This window comes from Trichosurus vulpecula, chromosome 8 (assembly GCF_011100635.1).
Source record: "Trichosurus vulpecula isolate mTriVul1 chromosome 8, mTriVul1.pri, whole genome shotgun sequence".
In the NCBI taxonomy this organism is placed as follows: domain Eukaryota; kingdom Metazoa; phylum Chordata; class Mammalia; order Diprotodontia; family Phalangeridae; genus Trichosurus; species Trichosurus vulpecula.
Window position 1 is genome coordinate 186,672,584 of NC_050580.1, and position 26,859 is coordinate 186,699,442.

At 37.6% G+C, this 26,859-nt stretch overlaps 1 protein-coding gene across 2 annotated transcripts in view; it reads left to right on the forward strand.

Moving 5' to 3' along the window:
• Positions 1 to 26,859, forward strand: part of FMN1 (formin 1) — a 495,511-nt gene that overhangs the window by 306,840 nt on the left and 161,812 nt on the right. For both annotated transcript variants that reach the window (XM_036735850.1, XM_036735851.1), the window contains one exon: positions 22,792 to 22,879. In XM_036735850.1, coding sequence (XP_036591745.1) covers positions 22,792 to 22,879 — 88 coding nt within the window. The remainder of the gene's footprint in view (positions 1 to 22,791; positions 22,880 to 26,859) is intronic.

Genomic DNA, 26,859 nt, shown 5'->3' on the forward strand with positions numbered 1-26,859 from the left:
TATAGATGCCAAGGAAATTAAGATTGTGGTTTTAAGCGCACACACACACACACACACACACACACACATATATATATATATATATATATATATATACATATACACACACATTGGTTGGGGATAGAAGAGTAGAAGTCTATGGCCAGATACATTCGCCCTTTGGGGAAGGAGGATAATGGACAGACCTGACTCAGGAGGGTCCCCTGTTAGCTTAGATATAAAATTGGAACAAGATGAGATACTCATATGTCACTCAATAATCAATAAAAGGAAATTTATTTTTGCCATAACCTAGAAAGAATATTCAATAAAGATACAATAGCATTTAGCTTGGGTGGACACAGGTTTCCTTGCCTCTCTATATGGAAATCTGGTCAGCAAAGCAGAGTGGAACATTTTGCCCTTCTCCTTTCTTTTAAATTTGAACTCTGCTCCCAGGTTGGCAGGGGCTCTGTCTCTGACTTTGAGTATCTGTAGGCCCTGGCTGTTTACCTGGTGCTGCACTGACATTGCCCTGAGACCTATGGGGGACCCTCATGACTGATGCTGTGTTGAGGGAGTGAGGTGGTAGTTGGCTGGTGCTGCTGGAGGCCATAGGGGTCTGGCAGCTTACCTGGTGCTTAGACACCTGTAGGGTAAGTGTCTACCTGTTTCTATATCTTCCATCATAGGGACTGGATTCTAAACCTGGAGTTCATGACCCACAGAGAGGCTGTGGATTGAGTTTGGGGGCCATGAATACTCATGGGAAAAATTACGTCTTTATTTCAATATGATTGATTTCCTTTGTAATCTCATATTTTTTGTGCATTTAAAAACATTATTGAGAAAAATAGTCCCTAGGCTTAACCAGAGTTCCAAAAGAGGGTTCATGACATTAAAAATATTAAAAACCCCTGTTCTAGCTACCGTCTCATGTTACAGACAAAGAAACAGGCCTAGAAAAGTGAAACGGCTTATCTATTGTATCACAAATAGTGATAAAGCTAGGGAAAAGAAGGAGATATCCAGTCCAGTGAGGGCTCAGACCTCTTAGCTTATTGATGCAGAGAATTTCCTGTAGAGCTGGGGATAGCAAAGAGACAGGTAACTGGGAAATATAGGTGGAACCAAGAAAAAAAAATATGCTATATTTCTTTGGCCTAATAAGTATAGAAATCTACCATAAATACATCTTATTTAAATTATTAAATAATTTTATGAGATTTAAAAAAATTCTATAAAATTTTTTTAAAGCCAGGCCGTAGAACATCAAAGCTAGATGACTTCTATCCATAGAGTCACTGCTTGTGAGAGAGATGGCAGAGTGAACTGTAATCCTGACTCTGCCCCTGACTATGTTTGTGACTTTGGGCAAGTAACTAGATGTCTTTAAGCTAGAAGATAACTTAAAATGCTAGATGTGTAATATCATTTTATAATATTAACCAAACTTTTGTCTTGGCTAAATGGTTTCTATCAAACCTTCTGGAATAATCTTAGTATGTATCTATTTGGCTATATTCAGGCCAACTTTAGGAATTTAATCTTCAATTCAACTCAACAAGCACCTACTGTGTGCCAGGCATTGTACCAAGTGCTAGAACTGCAAAGAAAGGCAAAGATAAACCTGCCCTCGAGGAGCTCCCAATCGAATGAGGTCCAAGTTATCAAAGAAAGTTATAGTTGGACTCTGAAAAAGGAGTGATGACTGTTTCCCAGTTCTGTGGCTTTATATTTAGGCTTGCTACTTTTTCCTCTTATGATGCCATGAATCAAATTTTTTCAAATACCTGTAGAAAACAGCAAGACATAGCCTATTATCAGAAAGAGTGGGGTTCAAGTCTTCCTTGTAACATATTGTCTATGTGACGCTCTGCCAATTGCTTAAATACTTGATGCCTCCAAGAAATTGTCTGAGACAGTAAATTTTAGAACTATTTCTCATTTGTGTTGGTAGATGAAGTTTCTTCACCAAGAGAAATGAAATCACAGATGTGGAAATAAAGAGGACAGGTTATATTGAATAAGATGAAAAGAATGGTAATTCTATTGATTTAATTACTACCATGAAATACTATGATTTGTAAATGGAAATGACATCACTGAAACCCCTTTTTCTTTTTTTCATTTTTAAGCATTTATTTACATTTCATTTATTTACATTTCAGTAAGTACTTCCCAAAAAACCTTGCTCCAATGTACATTTCTCTGAAAACTTTTAAGTAATATAGAGTCCATGGATCTGTGGATAGATTTCATAGAGTCTCTGAACTTGTATGTGAAAAAAAAATATATCTCTATATATGCATATATGTGCACATATATACACAGACACATAAATGTTCCTTCCTTTCATCTTTCTCTCTCTCTTTCTCTTTCTCTCTCTTTCATTCTTCTAACCTCTATTTGAAGTTTAGTATTTCCTTCAGTTATGAATGTAGGCAAAAAAACCCAGTGTTCTGAGAAGAGGTACACAAGCTTCTCCAAGCGGCCAAAACCAAAATTCTCCATGGCTTCTCCATTAAGCCTCTTCATTTAATAATGTCATTGCAACTTAAAGTACGGTTACTTCTACGTTTGTAGTTTGCTGATTGTTAGCAGAAAGAAAAGATGTGTGTGGTTGAGAATGGATTTGTACTGACCCCAAAGCCTCAGGGCTTTAAATTCCTATTGTTGACATAGTGCTAGTCCACATGAGCAGTCATTCCCAAGGCAGGCCACCCATTTCAATCATGAATGGTAACTCTGTAAATGAATGTGACCTGGCAGTGGTGAACCAGAGTAAAGAAAGAAACCCTTTAGGAAAGGGACTTTAGGGTTTAGCTGAGGAAGCTGCTTCTTGCCTTTCAGGATTGTTTTTTCGGTGTCTTCTCCTTTAAAGCTACCATTCGTTTACCCTGTATTCATCTTGTATGGACTGGTGTATATTTATTTTCTTCCCCCTTAGAACATAAGCTCCCTGAGCACTGGGAGTGTTTTAGGATGAGTGGATGTGTGGGGTTTATGGGGGGACTTTTGTTTTGTTTTTATATCACTATCACTGAATATAATGCTTGGTACATAGTCAACAATTAGTAAATATTTATTCTTTGATTGAATGTGGGTTCTGCTAGCCTAGGGAGCAGAAGATAGTTGGAAAGTGAAGAATGCCTAGAGAATGGCTTTAGTAAACAAGAGGCTGGGAACACTGTAACTATCAGGGGCCAAACCGAATTTTTTACTGGTGCTGATGATGTTTTCAAGACCGTTTTCCAGGCCCATGTAGGTGATGGATACCCTTTGAATTCATCTGGAGACAAAGGCAAAGCGTAATCTCAGTTATAATTATATTGAGGAGCCTTTCCTGTTAGAATTTGTTTCGTATACTTTGAGGTCCATTGGCTCCAGGCCGGCCCTGTAGCCAACAGTGCTCAGCATCACTCACTCTCTAGCTTCCAAAAGTGAATGGGAAAATGCCAGGTAATTTGCATCATGTGTACGATCTAAATCAAAGTCCATCCATCATTTCTGAGTCCTTGAATGCCGTGATTATCATATCAAAGACGTAGGATGACATTGAAGATAATAACTTTTCTGTTGCCCATTATCTCTAACCAGCTTTGAGTAATTATTAGCATATGTTCCTGAAAGTTTAATGTGAATGCTGATTTTCATAAAGGCAGCCCTATTTGAAGAATCAAGGGTATAGGTAGGACCATTCTCCAAATCTGTATTTTAAGTGGAGACAAGGTAGGAAGGACAGATAAAGTAAACTCCTGACTGTATCTCTTTTTTCTTCTTTCTAAAATTTTCATTAAATGCTCATATAAGAATTTTTCCTGCTAGGTAGGAATTCAAATTCAATTCATGAAATTCAGCAAACGTTAAGTGTACCTAAGTCTGCTATGTATAGAGAAGCAACACAAAGTATAAGGAGTCAACCTGGAATCAAAGAAAACCTGAGTTCGAGTCTCACCTCTCACACATATTGGCTATATAACCCTGCGTGAGTCAACTTACTTTCTTAGTATTCTAAGTACCTCTTAAAGTCCCCATTCTGGCCTCAGACACTTACCAGCTATGTGGCCCTGAGCAAGCCGCTTAATATCTGCCTTTCTCAGTTTCCTCATTTGTAAAGTAGAGATAATAATAGTACCTACCTCCCAGAGTTGTTGTGAGGATAAAATGAGATAAAATTTGTAAAGTATTTTGCAAACCTTAAAATGAGATATAAATATATTATAATATATTATAATGTAATATAAATAATAAATATAAAATAAATATATTATTGTGATGATGATGACGATGATCAGTAGTCATGATTAAATGAGTTCCTCACCTAAGAATTCCCTCTACCAATAAAATTGTAGTTCTAGTCCCTATCCTATTCCTATCCCTTCTATTTATTTTTTAAACATATTTCCACATTAATCATGTTGTAAAAGAAGAATCAGAACAAAAGGGAAAAACTACAAGAAAGGAAAAAGAAAGAAAGAAAACAGTACGCTTTGATCTGCATTCAGACTTCATAATTCTTTCTCTGGATGTAGATAGTATTTTCCACCATGAGTCTTTTGCAATTGTCTTAGATCATTGCAATCTTGGTCTTCACACAGTGTTGCTGTTACTGTGTCCAATGTTCTCCTGGTTCTGCTCACTTCACTTGCATCAGTTCATTAAGTCTTTCCAGGTTTTTCTGAAATCCACCTGCTCATCATGTCTTATGGAACAATAATATTCCATTACATTCATATACCACAACTTTTTCATCCTATCCCTTCTAATCCTCAGGGAAGGCAGGGAGACTAGGGAGAGGGTCCCCAGAAACATGAGTGAAGATAAAACTCAGAGTCCAAGATAATTCTGTGATCTCTTTTGCTTCCCTTCTATGGGGGATGGAAAGTGGGATTTATGCCATTAATTCAGAGACTAAGAGAAAATAAACCTAAAATGAATAAGTGTTTAAAATAGAGGTTCTTAAACTGGGTTCCAGGACATATGCTCGAGCACACAGACACACACACACACACACACACACACACACACACCCCTCTCCAACCATGGGATCTGTGTCTAAATTTAAGGAGGAATATTAACTTGAATGGAAAAAATACGTTTTTATTTTCACTGATCTCTGAAATTTGGTGTTTCTTCCAATTATTTAACAGCATTATTCCAAAAAGGGGTCCTTAAGTTTCACCAGACTGTCAAAGGGGTCCAGGACACACACAAAAAGGTTTAAGAATCCCTAAGTTCAAAAACTGTTGTGATGGTGGGGGCTACTGTGTTGTTACTATAGGAGATCGTCTGCAGTTTTATAATCCTATCCTCTAAAACCTTGATAGTATTGAACTCATTATTTGCCCCCCTCCCTTCCCCTAAAAGAGTCCTTTTTAACCCCTTACTCCCATGCCCCCCTGGCAAATACTTAGGCTAAGCAGGGACCGTTGACTTTATTGACCTTTGCCAAGGATGTCGGTTCGCCTTTCTCATTTTTCCTTGTCATTTTCTCTTTCCTTCAGGCCTTGTCACACTTGTTTATTTGTTATACTGTTTATGGCTTGAGAAGTTTTAGAGGTGTGTTTTAGTGTTTGTACTGTAAAGGTACAGCAGCTTTGGACTTCAAAATGATTTAGCCAGAAAGACTCTCATCTTTCTGGGATGACTAAATGTAGTCCTTCCTCGAAGCAAAGAAATGATTGGGATAATCTCTCAAGGTTCTTTGTAGCTCTAGGACTCAAATTAGGTGGGAAATTGGATGGGGCTTTGTTGGGCAGTTTGCTTTCTACAAGACAAAAAAGCCCTTAAAATCCCAAGATGGGCTCCTATACCTTCCTTCCAGCCCTCACCTGCTCTAGCCTTCTCTGCAATTGCTTACCTACTATATTCATTAGCATGAGAAGCAATAAAAAGGTTTTTCTGTCCCGACAGGGTGGAGGGGGAGAGTGCCAAGTATGTTTCCTGACACATAGCAGGATGACAATTCACTTTTTCACATTTCTTGGTTGGGATCCTAAAATGCTCAAGTAAACTTCAACTGGGCAATTTTATGTGTCCCCAAAATAAGGCCTTGGAAGAGATTCAAACCTAACAGTTTGACAGAACAGTGAAGCTTATTTTGCCTTGTAATGTTTAATGGGATGGATTATCAGGCTGTGTGAGGAAAGCTCATTTTAATGGCAGCATCAGGCAAACTGACAGAGGCTTCTGCCCAGAAGCATACTGGGCTAAACTGACCACAAGTAGAAAGAGCTTGTTTGCACCGAGTCAGAAGACATTTCATAATGCAAGACAACATTGCCAGCCACTTGATGTGAGCTATGAGACAGATGAGGAGTACAGGGTGGAGAATCAGAGGAACAAGGGGTCTGAGTCAACACTTGTATTGCTGGCTTCAGGCCAAAAACCAATTTGTTTTCCCAGCTACGTGCTCACTCCAGTTGAGAAGAGACAGCAATCTGGCTGCTAGGTCTGGTCCTCTAATGCCCTCTGCCAGCTGGTACTTGGCACCTGGCATTGGCAAGGAAGAACAGTCACTTACCTGCTCCATCTCCAGCCACTGGAACACTGGGAATGGCAGGGAGGGACAAGAATAACCACAGTCACAAAGCTTTGCTTCTGTCTCTTGCCTCCTCTTATAGTTTGGCATGCAAGGCCTGAATCCTAGCAGCTACCACACCCCCATTCCCATGACCCATCTTATGCATTCCTTGGCAGAAACACATTTGCCATAGGGGAATGCTTGCTATATTTTCTAAGTTCATCTTTGGTGAGGGGGAAAATGTCTACAGTTTTGATCTGGGATGTACGAATGGGAGATAGGGACAGGAGGATAAGAATTAAGCATGAGAGGACCCTCAACATTCCAAAGAACTCAAACACTGTCTTCTTATTTCATCCTTAGAGGAAACTTATCTACAACAAGCTTCAGCTACCCTTTATGGAGACTATAATGTCTCAGGTTAATCATCAATGCAGCCATCTCAGCTTCCCAGAATCTTCATGAGGCTACCCCGTTAAGAGGAGAGGGCTGGGAATGGGAAGACAGAGATTCTAGTCAGAGCCCGGTGCTGGATTTAGGTGTTACATCATTGAGACTCTTTTTCCTCATTTTGTCATTGATTAACAAGGTTTGTGCCACCTGCTTTTCACTACTTCATGTGGGTGTCTTAAAGATAAATGAGAGACTCAGCATGAAAGCTCTTTGGTCCCTTTAGAAGAAGAAAAGGAATCTGGAAATTTAAGGACTAAACCAGCCACACCTCTCTGATGTGCCCTGGGTGGCAAGGAGAGGGTGGGATCCTGAAACATTCATGGGAAGGCAATATAATAATATCTATTTCTAGGTGGCAGAATTTTAGTATATGAAGATATGAAGAGTAGGTGTTCCATAACTTGTAAACACAAAGATAGAATAAATTTTGTTTAAGATTTTACTCTTTTGCTGACTTGCTATTGTCATCTTTTTCTACAGTAAACATTTAGTTTTCTAACATATACTGTAGATGCATATATGTATGTGTGTATATCTGTATACATATATGTATATATGTATAATCTCACTACGCAATATGATCTCCATCCTACATAATTAAATTTGGATTCCATTAAGCTGAAAATTTTACCCTAGCATTCCCTGGCTGACTCTTTTTAAAGACACATTCTGTGTACTCTAGTTTCTTTTCTCTGTTTTACCCAAATGCCCTCTTGCATCTCACTGAGTAAGGCAAATGGAGGTTTGGTAAGAAGAGACATAAACAAACAAATAAATGAATGAAAAAAACTTGTAATATGTATATCAATATAAAAATATTGAATTTTATCTGACATATGGTAAATGCTTACTAAAGGCTTATTACCTTGTATCCCCACGTTTGGTAGCATTAGACTTTAAGCTCCTTGAAGAGAAGGACCTTGTCATTTGCCTCTGTATCACTAGCACCTTAGGAAGAGAAAGAACTCAAAATTTAAAAATTTCTAAAAATTTTCATGAACTAGATCAACAAATATGAACTTTCCATATTTAAAATAATCTGTTATTTATAGCTTTAAAAAAGGGATAATGACTCAACCTGTGATTTCACTGAAAAGAACTCTCAAATGAGAGAATTTCTTTTACCAAAGTGGATTGTCACCTTTTCTTCACTGAGACATTAAGTAACTTTCCTAGGGCCACAGAGTTGGTTTGTGTCAAAAGTGAGATTTGAACCCAAGACTTCCTGGTTCTAAAATTGAGTCTCTGACCACTATGCACCTGTCATCCTCTGTCCTATCACTTAAAGACATAAGATATAAAGAAAACCCTTGGGTTATAGAAACTGCATCTGAAATTAGGAAATAAAAATGTTAGGGTCATGTCTAAGTACAGGGTACATACTTATGTTGAATACAAAGTTGACTCTGGGTGTTGTACAGGGCTGGGTGATTGGGGCAGAGAAATTAAAAAATGGATCCCCTACTTCCTCTAAGTCAGAAAATATTGTCTAAAAGAGAAAGGTTTCCATACTCATACTGATTTCAAGCAGAATCTCATTCATTCTGCCAGGTCTGCTCTCAGCATTCTAGTCAGAGACATTTATTTTTATTTCGTACTTTATTTGCCTGCCAAGTTAATCCAGAAAGTTGCAAGGTGTCTGTGGACGTGAAGCTTTCACTGGGCTTTCAATCTTGCCCTGCCTGGCAGCCCTCACCTGGCTGAGTGGAAAATGTGTAATTTTCCAGGAAAGTAAATATACCTTCCCATTTCCATCTTCATTTCTATCATTTATAAATCCGTTTTTTTTACCAAAATAAACCCCAAAATGTACCGATGAGAAATGGTAACACTGTGGACACCTTTAATAAGATGTTGGCTCAGAGGGTCCAGGCAAGGGACTAATTTTCCCCTTTCTGGAGAGCACTACAACAGTTGCTTGGGCAATGGATGAATGCACATGTTTGACATGTCCTTTAACTGGCATGAGGTAGGAGTCTGGAAAGGCTTTGCTTTTAAACTAGGCATGTCTAATAGGGTTTAATGCAACCTGCGAATTTACCCCTGAAACAAGGTCAGCTTTTAGGTCAGAAGAATGCTGTACAAATTGCACTCTCTTCCAGACTGTAATTATACCTGGGAGAAGTTAATATGCTGCCAAGTTCAGCAGACTCCAGATATGACCAAGATAAACTGGGAGCTTTTTAATACCACCACCCTTCCACCACCCACCCAAAAAACCCTGACTTTTTTAGGATATGATATAAAACAAAGCATTTTTCTGTACACATGTGAATACATACATATGTACAACCTTGAAGTCTTCGTCAGGCTGTTATTTAGGGGGTTGGTGCCCATAGGTCACAGAAGGATAGATGTAGAGCTGGAATAGACCTTAAAAGTCATATAGTCTGACTCTTTCATTTTACATATGAGAAAACTGAGGCCAAGGTCACACAAATAGTTAAGTAGTGACAGGATTTGAATCCAGCTCCTTAGGCTCTAAATCCAGCTCTCTTTCACTGCTGTGACTCATTGCTTATACAAATAATTTTGGTTTTGTAGTAGAAAAATAATTTTAATATATAATATATATCATTTATAATTAAGAAACCTGGCAAATCTACCTTTCTCAAAGAAGATTTTTTCTGCATATCTGAGTTTGTGGTTTTGTGTAAAGATGGGGGTATTACGGTATTAGCCTTCTCAATTTTCACACTAACCTCAGGATTCTGTGATCATGTGATGTCATGTGGATCAGTGACTTCAGTGTAAATGCTAGGTCCCCTCTGCAAAATTTTGCAAAATTCCAATCATGTCCTTCCCCCAACTCTTTAGCTCACTGCCATCTACTTTCTCCATGTTCTCTTTGTGGATTGGGAGGGAAAGAGGAAATGGATCTTCTATAGCAATATGAAACATTGAGTTATTATTAGTACTATGATGTATACTTTCAGGGGACTTCTTGATATTTTCTCTGAGCCATAATTCCACATCAACTTTTTGAAATAGTATGATTGAATGATTTGGGTTGTTCTCATTCATCAGCTATCATACCTTAAGGAGTGATATTTTAGCATTTTTCACCACCTCAAAACTCCCTATTTCTAAGAAATGCTAGTGTATAGAAGTATACCAGAATTCTTACTCCAAGACCCACATAGATAAGAGAATAAATGAAAACAGAGGTCTTTTTCTTTTCTGCCATGTTCACCTGGTATGATACCAATCATGTGATTTAGAGAGGACTTCTAAATGCACACAGGGAAGAGATTTTGGGCACCAGATTTTGAGACTCAGTTGTACCATTTATTCCCTGTATAACTCTAAGATAATCACTTAACCTCTCTGGGATCACCTAAAAATTGAAGAATATTTGATTAGATAATATCTAAGATATCTATTAGATGGTATCTTCCTTCAAATTCAAAATTTCTCTAGTAGAATTGTCTTTGTGGTACTGATCAGATATTTTATAGATGAGGGAAAACTGAATATTTCTGCTTAGGAATAAAAGGAATAGATATTTTCTCTGTCATCTTGTCACACAGAGAGGTCATGGAATGCTTTGGAGTGATGAGACATATCCTCAGAGATGTTGCCCTACAGTGGTTTTCCTGTTTGGAGACCAGAGACATAATATTCTCCTGTGGCATTTAAGCATTTCTCCTTCCTTGTCTGCATCTTTAATTACTTAATCTCAAATGCTGAGAACTAAAGAAATACTAAAAGAGCCATGCGCTTCTGAGAGCATTTTCCTACCATCTGTTGGGGCGTGGGGAAGGGGAGAAATCCAGATTGATGCTTGATATAGTAGAAAGAACACTGGCTCTGGAGTCAGAGGCCCTTGGTTCAAATTTGACCTCTGAATTCAGGCTCTGCTTCTTATTACCTCTATGATGTCAGATATGTCATTTAGTGTCCCAGGACTTTAGTTTCTTTATCAGTAAAATGATCGGTTTGGATTAGATGGCCTGCAAGGTGCCTCCAACCTGAGATCTACAATCATATCATTCATTTAACTATTGTGTGTCTTCTGCAGGTCTTTCTAAATTTTCCTGTCTCATTGGGCTTATGGTTCCAGAGTTCATATCACATCACATTCTATGTGGTTGTATGATACTGTTAAATGTGCAGTTTCACAATTTAAGGGAATAAACATGTGGAGTTAAAGGCTGTTACACCTTATACACTGGAGTTTTGAAAAAAGAACAAGTTCACTTTCATGAATAAAGTCTTTGTTAGTCTTAGGTTGTGATTTTTTGTTCTGAAGGATTTATCCTCAATATCGCTCAGCAAATGAGGCCATGGAAAAAAATGCTGGATCAAGAACCAGGCAGCTCTGACTAGTTGTGTGACCATGGACAAGTCATAACCTTTCTGGGTCTTTTTTTCTCATTCCTTCAATGAGATGGTGTGGCTATAAGATCTCTTAATTCCCCTTCCAGTTCTAAAATTCTACTATTCCCTAAGAAAATTCCATGCCAGGCAGCCCACTGTGTGTTTTAGAACCAACTTGTTCTTAGGTAATCTGGTGTTTCTCAGGGACCTTAGTCTCCAAATATCACTGAGCATGACTGCCATGGTGAGTCAAGAGCCTGGGAATAAAAATCATATCTGCTAAGATTCTGGAGGTCTCTGTCTACAGAGCATACTTCTAAGCATTTCTCAAATCATAAAAAGAGGTCAAGGTGATTCAGTACATTAAAGCTGAAGGCTCTAAAATTAAAAAAAAAAAAACCTAGTGCTTTACATATGTCCCAATTCTGTTTTTTTTTTTTATTTCTGCATTTGGTACATTATTCTAGGTTCTTGTGTATATTTTAGAGCCTAATTTTGTTATCTAGAATATTGCCTAAGCCTTTCAAACTTTGTATCATCTGCAAATTTGATAATTGTACAATCTCTACCTTAATTCAGATATTAAATATTTCAGTGGATGTCATGCCTTAGATATAGGTATTCATTCTATCAGTGAAAATCACATACTCGTCATACCTTCTCATCCTATGGGATTATCACCCATGTTCTTTGATAAGTCTCCATAGATTAATCTAATGTATTGGAGTCCTTTCCTTGGATCTTTTCGTATTCCATTGGTGCCAGTATAGCACTTAAGCTGTACACCTATTATCGTTTGCTACATATCTGCTCCCTCCCTTCCTTTTTGCTGACTGTTATCCTTTATGGCACTTCTTGCTTTGTTGGAATTATGTTGTAGGGTATTTATAAACCTGTTGTGTATATCTCTCCATTTCCTTTTGGACTGTTTACTACTTTAGGGGGGAAAGTTGTGGTATTTAAAACTATTCAACATTACTTGGAGCATGTAGATTTTTTTTGTTTTTTTAAAGTTGAGGTTTGGCATTGAAAAGCAACTTGGAATAATTAAAAAAGCAAAGTTTCCCTGAATATAGTCCTGCCGGACATCTTCCTTCTAGCCTCTTCAGTGAGAGCTATGATTACTCAAAAAGATAAACATTAACAATCCATACTGGAAAACTACATTATGAAAAATACTAATTATATATACTAATATGTAGTCTGATGATCCAGCCATTGAGTAATACTTCAGTACCTAGAACTGGTGCTACTGCTAGGCTTTTAATACAAAAAATGGATAGAAATATTTGTAAAAACAGGGTCAAAGACAGAACCGTGTGAAACTACTGAAAAACAATGGCGACAGCACCATCCTTCATGTTGACCTGAATCTATTTAATCATTACTTTTGGGGTATGGTTTTTCAACCAGTTTTATAATAAGTCCTGACTCTCCTGTCTTCCAGCTTACGTATCAAAATCTTTGCCAAAAAGATAGCATAAGAGACTGTGTCAAATGCCTAGCATATTTTGGCACACTTTATCTAAGGAATCCCCCTGATGTATTAGACTAGCAACCTTGTCAAATAAGTAAATGCATTTAAAAATGTAAATTTTTTATATTGTTTTTTGGTTACATTCATTCCTGAAAATACTTCTGTTTCCCATTCCCACCTCTGCCCCTCCCCCCACAACCAGCCTCCACCTCGATTCTCCCCTGTGATGTTTCCCTTGTAACAAACAGTTAAAAGGAAAAAAGTACCAGAAAACCAAGCAATACATTGACCAGATTTGACTGTATATGCAACATTCCAGGGCCATAATCCCCTAACCCTTCGCTGAAGGGAAGGAGGTCCATTTTCCCTGTCTCTTCCCTGGCGCTGAGCCAAGTCATATTAATTCTATACCATTCCATTTCCTTTTATTATCCTTTCAGTTTATGTTGCTGTAGTAATTGTGTATAATATTTTCCTGATTCTGCTTACTTTGTGTAAATTTGTATGTCTTCTCGTATTTCCCTGAATTCTTCATATTCACCATTTCTAAGCAATATCCAATTATATTCATGTACCACAATTTGTTTAGCTATTCTTTAATCAGGAGATACCTATATTGTTTTCAATCCTTTGCTACCACAAAAAGCACTGCTATGAATATTTTGATATATATGAGACCTTTCTGGATTTTTTTTTTATCATTGACCTCCCGGGGGAATATGCCTAACCATGGAATCTCTGGGTCATTTAAATCACTTTCTAATGTCATTCCAATTTTCTTTAGTTAGATCAATTCAAAGCTCTACCAATAGTGTATTGTATGCCTGTTTTTCCAAAAATCAATCCAACATTAACTATTTCTATCTTATGTCTTCTTTTTTCAATTTGCTAGGTGTAAGATGTTATCTCAGAGTTGTATAAATTTACGTTTCTCATAATACACTAACATTTTACAATACTTACAGCATTAAGACCAAAAGGTGTAAGTGATCTATATGTCAAAAATTACACTATAAGAAAGTTTTAAAGGAAAATTTTAAAAGTACCAAATTTTAAATTACCAAATTTTATTTAAATTACCAAATCAGGTACTTTTTACATCCATGGTTAGGTAGAGAATTGTTTGTCAAACAAGGGACAAAAATGATCACAAAAGACAAAATAGATAATTTTGATTGTATAAAATCAAAACACTTTTGCATGAACAAAATCAGTACAACTAGAATTTTTAAAAAGGAATGCTCAATTGGGACAAAAGTCTTTGCAGCAAATATCTCAAAAGTCTGATATTCCAGCTATATTTGAAATTAAGACAAAAATAAGATTAAAAATCAAATATGATCAAATGATATAAAAATTTCAAAAGATAGATGGCGGCTGGTAAGCAGGGACTAGAGTGAGCTCTGTACCGAGTCCCTCCAAAAACCTATAAAAAATGGCTCTGAACCAATTCCCTCCAAAAACCTATAAAAAATGGCTCTGAACCAATTCTAGAACGGCAGAACCCACAGAACAGCAGAGGGAAGCAGGGCTCCAGGCCAGGACAGCCTGGATGGTCTCTGGGTGAGGTCTATTCCACACGGAGCTGGGAGCTGGGAACGGAGTGGAGCAGAGCCCAGCCTGAGCGGCGTGGAACAACCAAACTTGGAGTCAGGCGGATGGGGCCCCTAGCGCCCTGAATATGTGAGCTGCGGCAGTTACCAGACCCCTCGACCCACAAACACCAAAGACTGTGGAGAAGGTTAGTGGGAAAAGCTGCGGGAGTGGAAGGAGTTCCCGGTTCAGCTTCCAGCCCCGGGGGCAGCGGAGGTGGGGCAGCTACAGTTGCTGCTGCTTCTGGCCCCAGGCCCACCTGGTGGGAGGAATTAAGTGGCTGATCAGAGCAGGAGTGCAACAGCCTGCTGAAGATCTAAGCCCAGCCTGGGCTGGGGGTTCTTGGGGAAGGAGTAGTGCGGGTCTGACAGAGCTGGCACCTCCCCCCCAAACGTAGAACATAGAACTCGTTAGTCTACAAGCAGTCATACCCCACTGAAAAACTCAAGGGTCAAATTAGTTGGTTGGGAATATGGCCAGGCAGCGAAAACGCACCCAGATTCAGTCTCAGACTTTGGATTCTTTCTTTGGTGACAAAGAAGACCAAAACATACAGCCTAAAGAAGACAACAAAGTCATAGAGCCTACAACAAAAGCCTCCAAGAAAAACATGAACTGGCCCCAGGCCATAGAAGAACTCAAAAAGGATTTGGAAAAGCAAGTTAGAGAAGTAGAGGAAAAATTGGGAAGAGAAATGAGAAGGATGCGAGAAAACCATGAAAAACAAGTCAATGACTTGCTAAAGGAGACCCAAAAAAATACGGAAAAATACACTGAAGAAAACAACACCTTAAAAAACAGACTAACTCAAATGGCAAAAGAGCTCCAAAAAGCCAATGAGGAGAAGAATGCCTTGAAAGGCAGAATTAGCCAAATGGAAAAGGAGGTCCAAAAGACCACTGAAGAAAATACTACTTTAAAAATTAGACTGGAGCAAGTGGAAGCTAGTGACTTGATGAGAAATCAAGATATTATAAAACAGAACCAAAGGAATGAAAAAATGGAAGACAATGTGAAATATCTCCTTGGAAAAACCACTGACCTGGAAAATAGATCCAGGAGAGATAATTTAAAAATTATTGGACTACCTGAAAGCCATGATCAAAAAAAGAGCCTAGATACCATCTTTCAAGAAATTATCAAGGAGAACTGCCCTGATATTCTAGAGCCACAGGGCAAAATAGAAATGGAAAGAATCCATCGATCGCCTCCTCAAATAGATCCCAAAAAGAAATCTCCTAGGAATATTGTCGCCAAATTCCAGAGCTCCGAGATCAAGGAGAAAATATTGCAAGCAGCCAGAAAGAAACAATTTGAGTATTGTGGAAACCCAATCAGAATAACCCAAGATCTGGCAGCTTCTACATTAAGAGATCAAAGGGCTTGGAATGCGATATTCCGGAGGTCAATGGATCTAGGATTAAAACCTAGAATCACCTACCCAGCAAAACTGAGTATCATGTTCCAAGGCAAAATATGGATTTTCAATAAAATAGAGGACTTTCAAGCTTTCTCAGTGAAAAGACCAGAACTGAATAGAAAATTTGACTTTCAAACACAAGAATCAAGAGAAGCATGAAAAGGTAATCAAGACACGGAAATTGCAAGGGACTTACTAAAATTGAACTGTTTTGTTTACATTCCTACATGGAAAGATGATGTGTATGATTCATCAGACCTCAGTATTAGGGTAGTTCAAGGGAATATGCACATATATATATATATATATATATATATATATATACATATATATATATATATATATATAAAAGTGAATGTGTATGTATGTATATATCTATGTGTATACGTATGTATGTGTATGTATGTGTATATATATATGTGTTTATATATATATGTATACGTATGTATGTGTATGTATGTGTATATATATATGTGTTTATATATATATATATATATACACACATACACATATATATGTAAAAGAGAGAGAGCAGGCACAGGGTGAGTTGAAGATGAAGGGAAGATATCTAAAAGAAATAAAATGAAATTAAGGGATGAGAGAGCAACATACTGAGAGAGGGAGATAGGGAGAGATAGAATGGGGTGGATTATCTTGCATAAAGGTGGCAAGAGGAAGCAGTTCTGTGGGAGGAGGGGAGAGGGCAGGTGAGGGGGGAATGAGTGAACCTTGCTCTCATCAGATTTGGCCTGAGGGGGAATACCATACATACTCAGTTGGGTATCTTACCCCACAGGAAAGAAGAGGGAGGAAGATAAAAAAAATAAAAAGGGGGGGATGATGGAGGGGAGGGCAGATGGGGGTGGAGGTAATCAAAACAAACACTTTGGAAAGGGAACAGGGTCAAGGGAGAAAATTCAATAAAGCGGGATGGGTTGGGAAGGAGCAAAAGGTAGTTAGTCTTTCACAACATGATTATTGTGGAAGGGTTATACATAAAGATACATGTGTGGCCTAGGTTGAATTGCTCGACTTCTTAGGGAGGGTGGGTGGGAAGGGAAGAGGGGAGAGAATTTGGAACTCAAAGTTTTAAAATCAGATGTTCAAAAACAAAAAGTTTTTGCATGCAACTAAAAAATAAGATACACAGGCAATGGGGCGTAGAAATTTATCTTGCCCTACAAGAAAGGAAGGGAAAAGGGGATGAGAGGGGAGGGGGGTGATAGAGGGGAGGTCTGACTGGGGAACAGGGCAACCAGAATATATGCCATCTTGGAGTGGGCGGGAGGGTAGAAATGGGGAGAAGATTTGTAATTCAAACTGTTGTGAAAATCAATGCTGAAAACCAAGTATGTTAAATAAATAAATTTAAATAAAAAAAATCAAAAAATCAAAAAAAAATTCAAAAGATTTATGAACTATTAACAATGAGATAACAAATTGTTCTAAATCACTAATAAGAGAAATGCAAATCAAACCAATTCTGAGATTTTATCCCACACTCAGCAAATTGGCAATGATGACAAAAGAGTAAAATAGTCAATGCTGAACAGGATGTAGAAAGACAGACATACCAATATAATGTTGATGGAGCTGTGAAGTGGTCCGAACATTTTGGAATTGGAATGATGCTTTAAAAATGCTTTAAAATATTCCTGTCTTTTGACCCAGAGATTCCACTGGGTAAAAAGAGAAAGGTGCTATTTGTGCCATTATAATTCTAGCTGCAGTTATAATAGAAATAAAGTGGATACTCATGATTTGGCAAGAGACTAAACAAATCATCATACTTAATGCCTAGGAATATTTCTGTGCTATAAGAATATAGCTTTGCATTTTGATAGATGTTCCAACAACATAATAACTACTTATCTTTACCAAGCATGCTAAGTTCTCCTCCCTTAATATTTATCTAAATCTTAAAAATGATTTCTGGCATCTTTTGTACATCAATCAAAAAGACTTTTATTATTTCCCTTAGGAAATTGCTTCATACTCATAGTAAGCTCACTGTGAGAATCTTTCTTCCTTCTCCTTGGCCCAAATTGCCTTTTCCCGACTTTACTCTATTGATCTTGGTTGTCACTCCCCATGCCAATCTGCTTGGTCCAGTAATTTCAAAACTTAGTTCAAATAAATATCCTTGTTTATTCCAATTGTCATGTTAGCTATAATCATAATTAAACTTGATCATACTTCCTTAGAAATAAGACCAGAGGGGCTCACATAGATAATCTACCCAAATTCTAGAAAACTCTGGACACATCCTAAAGGCACTGACCAGACAGATACCATACTAATCTGTTGGCCCATTGATCAAATGTTTGGCCTGCTTATTAGTCTAAAATGTCTTTTTCCTTGGCATGTGTTCTCTTAGTTACTTTGTGTATCTGGACTTGATTAGAGTGTGTATTTTAAACTATATATTTCCTCCACCCTTTTTACTCCCAATTCCCTCATGAATTTTCCTTGTAATTTGTTTGTCATCCTCATATTACAAGGAAGAAGCCAACATTTTCCCTAAACATACCCTAGATCAGTTCTTCCTCTTACAACTACCATGGGGATGGCAATGAACCTAGCTATTTAGTAGAAATATAGTGCCTAGAGGTGCCAAGCAAGAAACGGACCTTTGTCATTATCTTGTGCACCGATGTAATATTACCATTTCCTAAAGAACTCAGAAGAATCGGCATGTAGGTGAATAGGACACTGGATTTAGAGTCAGGAATACCTGAGTTCAAATCCTGCCTTAAGTATTACCAGCTTTGTGGCACTGGGCAAGTTACTTAATCTCCCTCAGACTTAATTCCTTCATCTTTAAAATGGGCATACTAACAAAACCTACTGTATGAGAATCACGTGATATGTGTGTATACATATATACATACACACACACACATACACACACACACACATATATATATATACATATATATATATATATATATATATATATATATATAGTTTTTCAAACCTTCAGGTGCTATACAAATGCTAGCTAATATTACTATTGAATATATCATCTAATGAGTTCTTGGCATATCCCCATAAAGTAGTGTGAGGTTGAAAAAAAAATTATTATCACTGAATTACAGATAAGGAAATTAAGACACAGAATGATTTGAAGGATTAGTCAGGCAAAGAATTAGAGACAAACCTGGGGAAAAATAATAACAATGACTCAACTTTGGAGGGAATAAATAAACTTCTTCATAGAAATCTTATTAGACAGTACAGGCATAATAATCCCCATTTTACAGATGAGGAAACTGAGTTTCAATAAGATTAAATTAGTTAATTTTTGTGCCATAGTATGTGTTGGAATCAGGATTCAATGTTCTTTCCACTATACTGTATTGCCTCTCTAAAGGAATAGAATGAGTTCCCAAGTTCCAGAGTTTCCCATCACTTTCTCGGGAGGAACCACTGCATTGCATAGAAGTTGATAATCTTAGCAAGGCCAAAGATCATAGGATCATAGATTTCAACCTGGCAAAGGCTAGAAGTTGAGTTTAGCAATCTGGGTAAACAAATTTAAAAAAGATAACAATGCCCCATGATTCCAAGTTATAGACAGTTTCTAAGGGTGCAAGTTATTACTGCTTGCTCCCACAACCCGCTGAAAGTGGGGAAAGGTACAAATGCTTGGTCACCCTTTTAGATAGTCCATGTTATTTACAAAGAGAAGGTTGAAAGTTAACAGTTTTTTTTTTCCTGTGGAAGATCATACTTATACTGTCTCCTTCAGAGGGTCATTGTGAAGAGAATACCAGGTACACTGAAAGGCAATGTGGTGTAGTGGACAGAGCAGTGGACTCGGAGTCAGTAAAGTCAGGGTTCAGCTCCTACTTCAGACACGTAACTAGCTAGTGTGACATTAAGCAAGTCTTTGAATCTCTGTGAAACTCATCTGTAAAATGGAGATACTAATATTTATACTGCTTACCTAACAGGGTATGAGATAATTTAGCTAAAGTGTTCTACAAACATTAAGGATCTATATTAAGGTTAGCAATTATTATTAAAATTTTAAAGCACTGTAGAAAAAAGTTATTATGGTTATTTGCATTATCAGACTGTTTACTGCCACCTCTCTTCCTGACATTTTGCATGCGTTGTTTCTGTCCTGAGTATGAAATGTGAAGCCAAAGAATTTCCAAAGCCCCTTTTCCCTAAATTTTCATTCAAAGTCTGCTCTAGTGATGATGTGCATTTTCTTTCGATCTCCTTATGGTAGTTTAGCAAATTAATTACTTATGCCTTGGTGACATTTATTGTCTTCATTTGTGATTGGCAATGTTCACTATTTAAATTTGAATCTGAGCTCTTAGCTTCCTAAAATAAAAAGCCAGGAGAAAGACAGGGTGGGGGTAAAAGGAGGGGGAGAGGAAGACAGAGTAAATGGAAACTGCACAATTCAAGTAGCATTTTAAAGGTGTTTGAAGCTTGCTCTATTCTAATTTGTGTACCAAACTCTTTTATTTTTTGCCTGTCTTCAGGAAGAATAGACCAGCTAAGCACTGTCTCTTTCTTTATGGGCCTCCTGAAATATTGTGCAATGAAGCTCTCTCTTGAGGAAAATTGATTGAACAAATGGGTTTGTTCCTCTTGACCAAACAACATAGAATTGATAGTATTGTGGCCTCAGTCGCTTGAGGAGAAGCTGGTCAGTAGGAAAGGCAAATGCTTAGGACACTAATACTTCATTCAGTAGCTTTATGTAAAACCTTAAACACAACTATGATAGAAAAGAGTATAAGATTAATTTAGCCTTTATTCTCAAACTCTAGTAAACATGTTATATATTCCATAATACTTTCACAGGCACCAGTGTTTGTCTTTTATTTTGTCATCTAGCTAAACCATTGTTTCTCTGAATGTTGTTCAATGATATGAGTATATGAACCTAGAAGGGAGTGAGACAGAGGTGATACACCACATTAACTTGACTGATGTGGACATTTATAGAGATTTACAAAGTACTGTCTTCATAATAATGCTATATGGTAGGTTGTGCAAATAGTACTGTCCCTGTTTTACATATGTGGAAAACGGGGCCCAGACAGATTAAGTAACTTACTGAAAGTCACGGAATCACTAAGTATCAGAGCTGGAACTAATACCCAGGTCTCTCCCAGGCTTTCACTGAACTGCTACTTCTCAGGCTTAGCACAATATTACATTCTGGTGCCATGGGGAGCAATTCCTCCTAATTTACTGGGATTCTTAATCCCCTTTAGGGAAAAATACCAAGGATTTTTTTTACCTCTCGTCCCAATATTTTTGCTAATCACAAGTAGGCAAATGATCAATAGTCAGGATCTCACTTCTATGACTGGAGGAAAGGAGAAGGGAATAAATGATAACACTGTGACAGTTTAATGAATTCTCGAGCAAGGATGAAGAAGCATGTTAAATGATTTCAACCAGATCTTAGTAAATTAGGATACCAGGTCATCTGATAAGGGAGAGAGGTGGTGGCAAGAACCAGTAAGAAAAAGGGAAAGCTATAATGAGATAAGGACTTGGTAACCATAGGATAGAAGGATTATAAAGTAACATCAAGGGCCCAGCTGAGGTCATGTACTTCATGAATTTGTAGTGGGTGAAATCAGTTGGGATCCATTTCCCCCAAATTCCCATAGAAGTGAATTTTGATCATTCTGTGGTAGTTCAGTAATTGCCACAAGAAAAATTGTATTGTCTTAAAGGATTATCAGCATCTTCATATTGCTGTCCCAACAAATAATCAGGCAGGGCCATTTCACAAAACTAAATTTAATTAATATTTCAATAATCATTTGTGTATACTTACTGTTCTTTCTTGTGTCCATCGCATAGAATATTGTACTTTCTCCCATCTTTGCTGCCTTTATTGTCACTCTGCAAAGGTCCTACTCCAGTGTCTCCAAGAACTATGGATTAAGCCTTTGCCTCTGGAGTGAAAACTGGCAGATTCTGCCAAGCTGGAAAGGTTTTGTGTATGGCAGATATGTGTGTATGCACATGCACATGTATATGCCAATCAAGACCTAGCCTAGCTAATTTTAAAGAGACATGATCACCAGAATTTTAGCCACGGCAAATTATTATGACCTTATCTGAAAAAAAAAAGCATAGAATTGCAGTCTGAGTTGCTACATGATGCACCTACACCACTTAATTACTGGTGAAGTCACAAGAGGGGCAGCATAATTTAGTGAAAAGAGCTTTGGATACCTAGATTCGCATCTGACTTAATATCTGTGTTACCTTGAGCTAGCCATTCACCATCTCATGGGCTTGATTTCATCATTTGCAAAAGAAAGAACTTGAACTCAGTCATCTGTTAAGATCTGCTCTCACTCTCAATCCTATCTTATATAAAATCATAGATCAATAGCCAGTTGTTAATAAACATTCATCAAGAGCTACTATGTGTCAAGTACTATGCTAATCTCTGGGGGATAGAAATAGAGAAAAGGAAGACAGCCTTTTCCCTCAAGGAGCTTATAATCTAACGGAAGAAGACACACACAAAAGGAAGGAACATAGAACTTAAAAAGACCTTAAAGGTCATCAGGTCCAACCCCTTCATTTTACAGACGAGGAAACTGAGGCCCAGAGAGGTTAACTAACTCAAAAACCCATAGTAAAAATCTGAGACAAGATTTAGACCTAGGTCCTCCTGACCCCAAGTCTAGCACTTTGTCCTATACCACATTACGTCTCTTTCTTGCTCGTATTACAGAAGTGAGAAGTCATCGATGTGACATCTAGTTTGGTATTTTTTTGGGGGGGGGGTTGCTGTGTGTAAGAAGAGCATGACTTTAGGGCACTTTCAGTGAAAGAAACAGAAAAGGTTAATTGATTTGTGATCAGGCTAAAGTCTCTGAAGAGATGAAAAGAAATTCATTAAGTTAGAGAAGTGTCGTTTAGTATCATTTGAGACTTCATTTAGCTCTTCCATACTTTATTTGGTTTCTGAAAGATGGTATTACCTTTTGGACTAGTATCATGTCTTTTTTTTTTAAACTCTAGATCATCAAACTGCTGGATGGAAAAAGATCTCAGACTGTGGGAATTTTGATATCTAGCTTGCATTTAGAAATGAAAGATATCCAACAGGGTAAGTCTTCTCTATTGGTTCATTTATTATTTTTTTAAATAAAGACTGTTATTACTTTGTACCCTGACACTGCTAAAAACAGAATGAGTTTGACAAAAGGATAATTTGTGTGTCTGTTATTCTTTACATAAATGTCAAATTAATTATTTTTTTTCTAAAAGAATAATATAATCTAGCAAAGGAAAGCAGTTCCAAAGCCAAATTGACTTCCATGCCATACTTGTTATAAAATCTGACTGTATCCAAAATGAAAACACTCCCCCTTCCTCCTCTATACTCAATTGAATATAAATCCTTATTTTATTTTTTTTTCCATTTCACTTGCAATATGTTCTAATTACAACACTTCAGAGATATTTTAGTAGTGTTTAACACTCGTTTTAGCAATGGAGAAACTCTGAATCTCTTCTTCCATTCAAGGTTTGTCTATCAAAATTATTTTGTTTTGGCTTTTGTGCCTCTGAACCAAGAGACTCTGCTTTCCCTTTCCAGGAAACTCTTTGCATTTGTTAGGTGTTTACTTTCTTGCTCCAGTTTTTAAAAATCCATTCAGAGCTATAAAAAAAACAGATGACAACCGCAGTGTAATTAAACTAACTGGCCTATATTCTGTTAGAATATGTCCCACTGTTAGAATGGGAGAAATAAGAGTGAATCTCAACAACATAAGTTGCCATGAATTAGATAGAAAGATTTTTTGGGAATTTTTAGTTTGTGTTGCCAAGAACATTTCTTCTGGAAATATTTTTATAAAGTTTTAACAATTATTCTGATTCGGAGGACATTTTGTAAAATGGCAAACCCCAGTCTTGGTTACTTCAGTGCCATATGGTATGCATTGAGATGATTTGTTCTCAGAATCATGTGTAGCCCATATCATTCCAAGTGTCTTGGGTCATGGCTTCTTTAATCCTCTTTCCTTTTTTTTATTAAGAATTTTTATTTTTAGTTTACAACACTCAGTTCCGCATGATTTTGAGTTCCAGATTCTCTTCCCTACCTCCCCGCCTCCCTCCCCAAGACAGCATGGAATCAGATGTATCTTGTACATATAACTTCACATTGAACTTATTTACACAATAGTCAAGTTGTAAAGAAGAATTATAACCAATGGAGTGGACCATGAGAAAGAAGATACAAAACAAACAAAAAATGAAACAAAAACAAAAGAAAAGAAAGAGAGAGAGCAAAAAGTTTGCCTCAATCTGCATTCAGACTCCATAGTTCTTTCTCTGGATGTAAGTAGTTCTCTCCATCATGAGTCTTTTGGAGTTGTCTTTGAACCTTGTATTGCTGAGAAGAGCAAAGTCTACCAAGACTAGTCATCACAGAATCTGTGTATCTGTGGTTGTGTATAATGTTCTCCTAGTTCTGTTCCACTCACTCAGCATTATATCATGTAGGTTTTTCCAGGCTATTATGAAGTCCATATCTTCCCCATTTCTTATAGCACAATAGTATTCCATTACATTCATATACCACAACTTGTTCAGCCATTCCCCAATTGATGGGCATCCCCTCGATTTACAATTCTTTGCTACTACAAAAAGAGCCGCTATAAATATTTTTGTACATACTGGTCCTTTTCCCACTTGTGTGATTTCTTTGGGATACAACCGTAGAAGTGGTATTGCTGGGTCAAAGGGTATGAACATTTTTATAGCCCTTTGGGCATAGTTCCAAATTGCTCTCCAGAATAGCTGGATCCGTTCACAACTCCACCAGCAATGTAACAGTGTACAAATTCTCCCACATCCTCTCCAGCATTTATCATTTTCCTGTTTTGTCATTTTAGCCAATCTGACGGGAGAGATGCGGTACCTAAGAGTTGTTTTGATTTGTATTTCTCTAATCAGTAGTTCTTTAGAGCATTTTTTCATATGCCTATAGACATTCTTAATTTCTTCCTCTGAAAACTGCCTGTTCATATCCTTTAACCATTTCTCAATTGGGAAATGACTTGTATTCCTATAAATTTGGTTCAGTTCCCTGTATATTTTAGAGATGAGGCCTTTATCAGAGACACTAGTTGTAAAGATTTTCTCCCAATTTTCTGCTTCCCTCCTAATCTTTCTTTCATTGTCTTTTTTATACAAAAACTTTTCAATTTAACATAATCAAAATTATCCATTTTACATTTTGTAATGCTCTCTATCTCTTGTTGTGTCATGAATTCTTTGCTTTCCCATAAATCTGATAGGTAAACTATTCCTTGCTCTCCCAAATTGCTTATAGTATCAGCCTTTATTCCTAAATCATGAACCCATTTTGACTTTATTTTGGTGTACAGTGTAAAATATTGGTCTATGCCCAGTTTCTGCCCTACCATTTTCCAATTTTCCCAGCAGTTTTTGTGAAATAGTGAATTCTTAGCCCAGAAACTGGATTCTTTGGGTTTATCAAAGAGTAGATTGCTATAGTCATTGACTACTGCATCTTGTGTACCTAACCTATTCCACGGATCCATGACTCTATTTCTTAGCCAGTACCTGGTAGTTTTGATGACTGCTGCTTTATACTACAGTGTAATATCTGGTATGGCTAGGCCACCTTCCCTAGCATTTCTTATCATTAATTCCCAAGATAGTCTAGACCTCTTGTTCTTCCAGAGGAATTTTGGCATTATTTTATCCAGCTCTGTAAAATAATTTTTTGGTAGTTCAATTGGTATGGCACTGAATAAATAAATAAATAGGTAAATTTGTCATTTTTATTATATTAGCTTGGCCTAACCATGAGCAACTGGTATTTTTCCATTTATTTAGATCTGACTTTATTTGTGTGAAAAGTGTTTAATAATTATGTTCATATAGGCCCTGGGTTTGTCCTGGCAAATAGACTCCCAAATATTTTATAGTGTCTACGGTAACTTTAAATGGAATCCCTTTCCTTTTTTCTTACTGTCATTTACCTGTTTAATCATTATTTTAAGGTGGATTAAATGGAGTCCTTCAAAGGGCTAAGCCTTTCAAAGGTCTCCCAAAAGATAGAAGCTTTGAGCATTAAAAAAAAGAGGAGGGGATGATAACCAAAGAAAAGAGGTGCTCAGGATGAAATGGGGTAACTAAGACCAGGCCAAGATGAGGAAGGACAGCTGAAAAACAGGGAAGAGGGAGTGAATGAAATAGATGAGTGAAAAACATTTATTAAGTGCTTACTATGTACATGCACTGTGCAAAGAGCTATGGATACAAATGTAAAAACCAGACAGTCTCTGCTCTCAAGCAGCTCACAGTCTAATTAGGGGAACCAGCATGTAAAAGAAAGTCCAGCTGAATGGAAGATTAAAAAAGACAGTAATTGTAGGGCAAATGGCAAAGCCTGAGGCACAAATAAGTTCTTTGGTTGTATTTAGGTGAAGATTGAGGGGTTTGCTTTTGGTGGAATCACCTTTTTGGTGGAATCAGGTAGGTACCTATAGGGGAGTAATTGGAGGCAATTCTAAGAAATTGCTAGATACTAGGGGAAAATAGTTTGCTAAATTAACAATAAAGATGAGAAAGGGAAGCAGAAAGACTAAACAAAAGGCTAGGTCCAGGTGTGAGCTAAGCAAGGCAAAAATGTTTGAACTTGGAGATGCAGGAGAGGTAGCAAGAGAGGAAAGGAGGGCAGAGCCAAGATGGTGGCTGGAAAGCAGGCACTTGCATAAGCTCGCAGCCAGGTCCCTCCAAAAACCTATAAAAAATGGCTCTGAACAAATTCTAGAACTGCAGAAACCACAAAATAGCAGAGGGAAGCAGGGATCCAGCCCAGGGCAGCCTAGATGGTCGCTGGATGAGGTCTATCTCACACTGGAACTGGGGGAGGAGGAGAGCAGAGCCCAGCGTGGGTGGTGGCAGGACCAACCAGACTAGGAGCCCAGCGGAACAGGCCCTAGTGCCCTGAATCAGTGAGCTGTGGCAGTTAACAGACTTCTCAACCCACAAACACCAAAGACAACAGAGAAGGTTAGTGGGAAAAGCTGCGGGGGACAGAGTGGA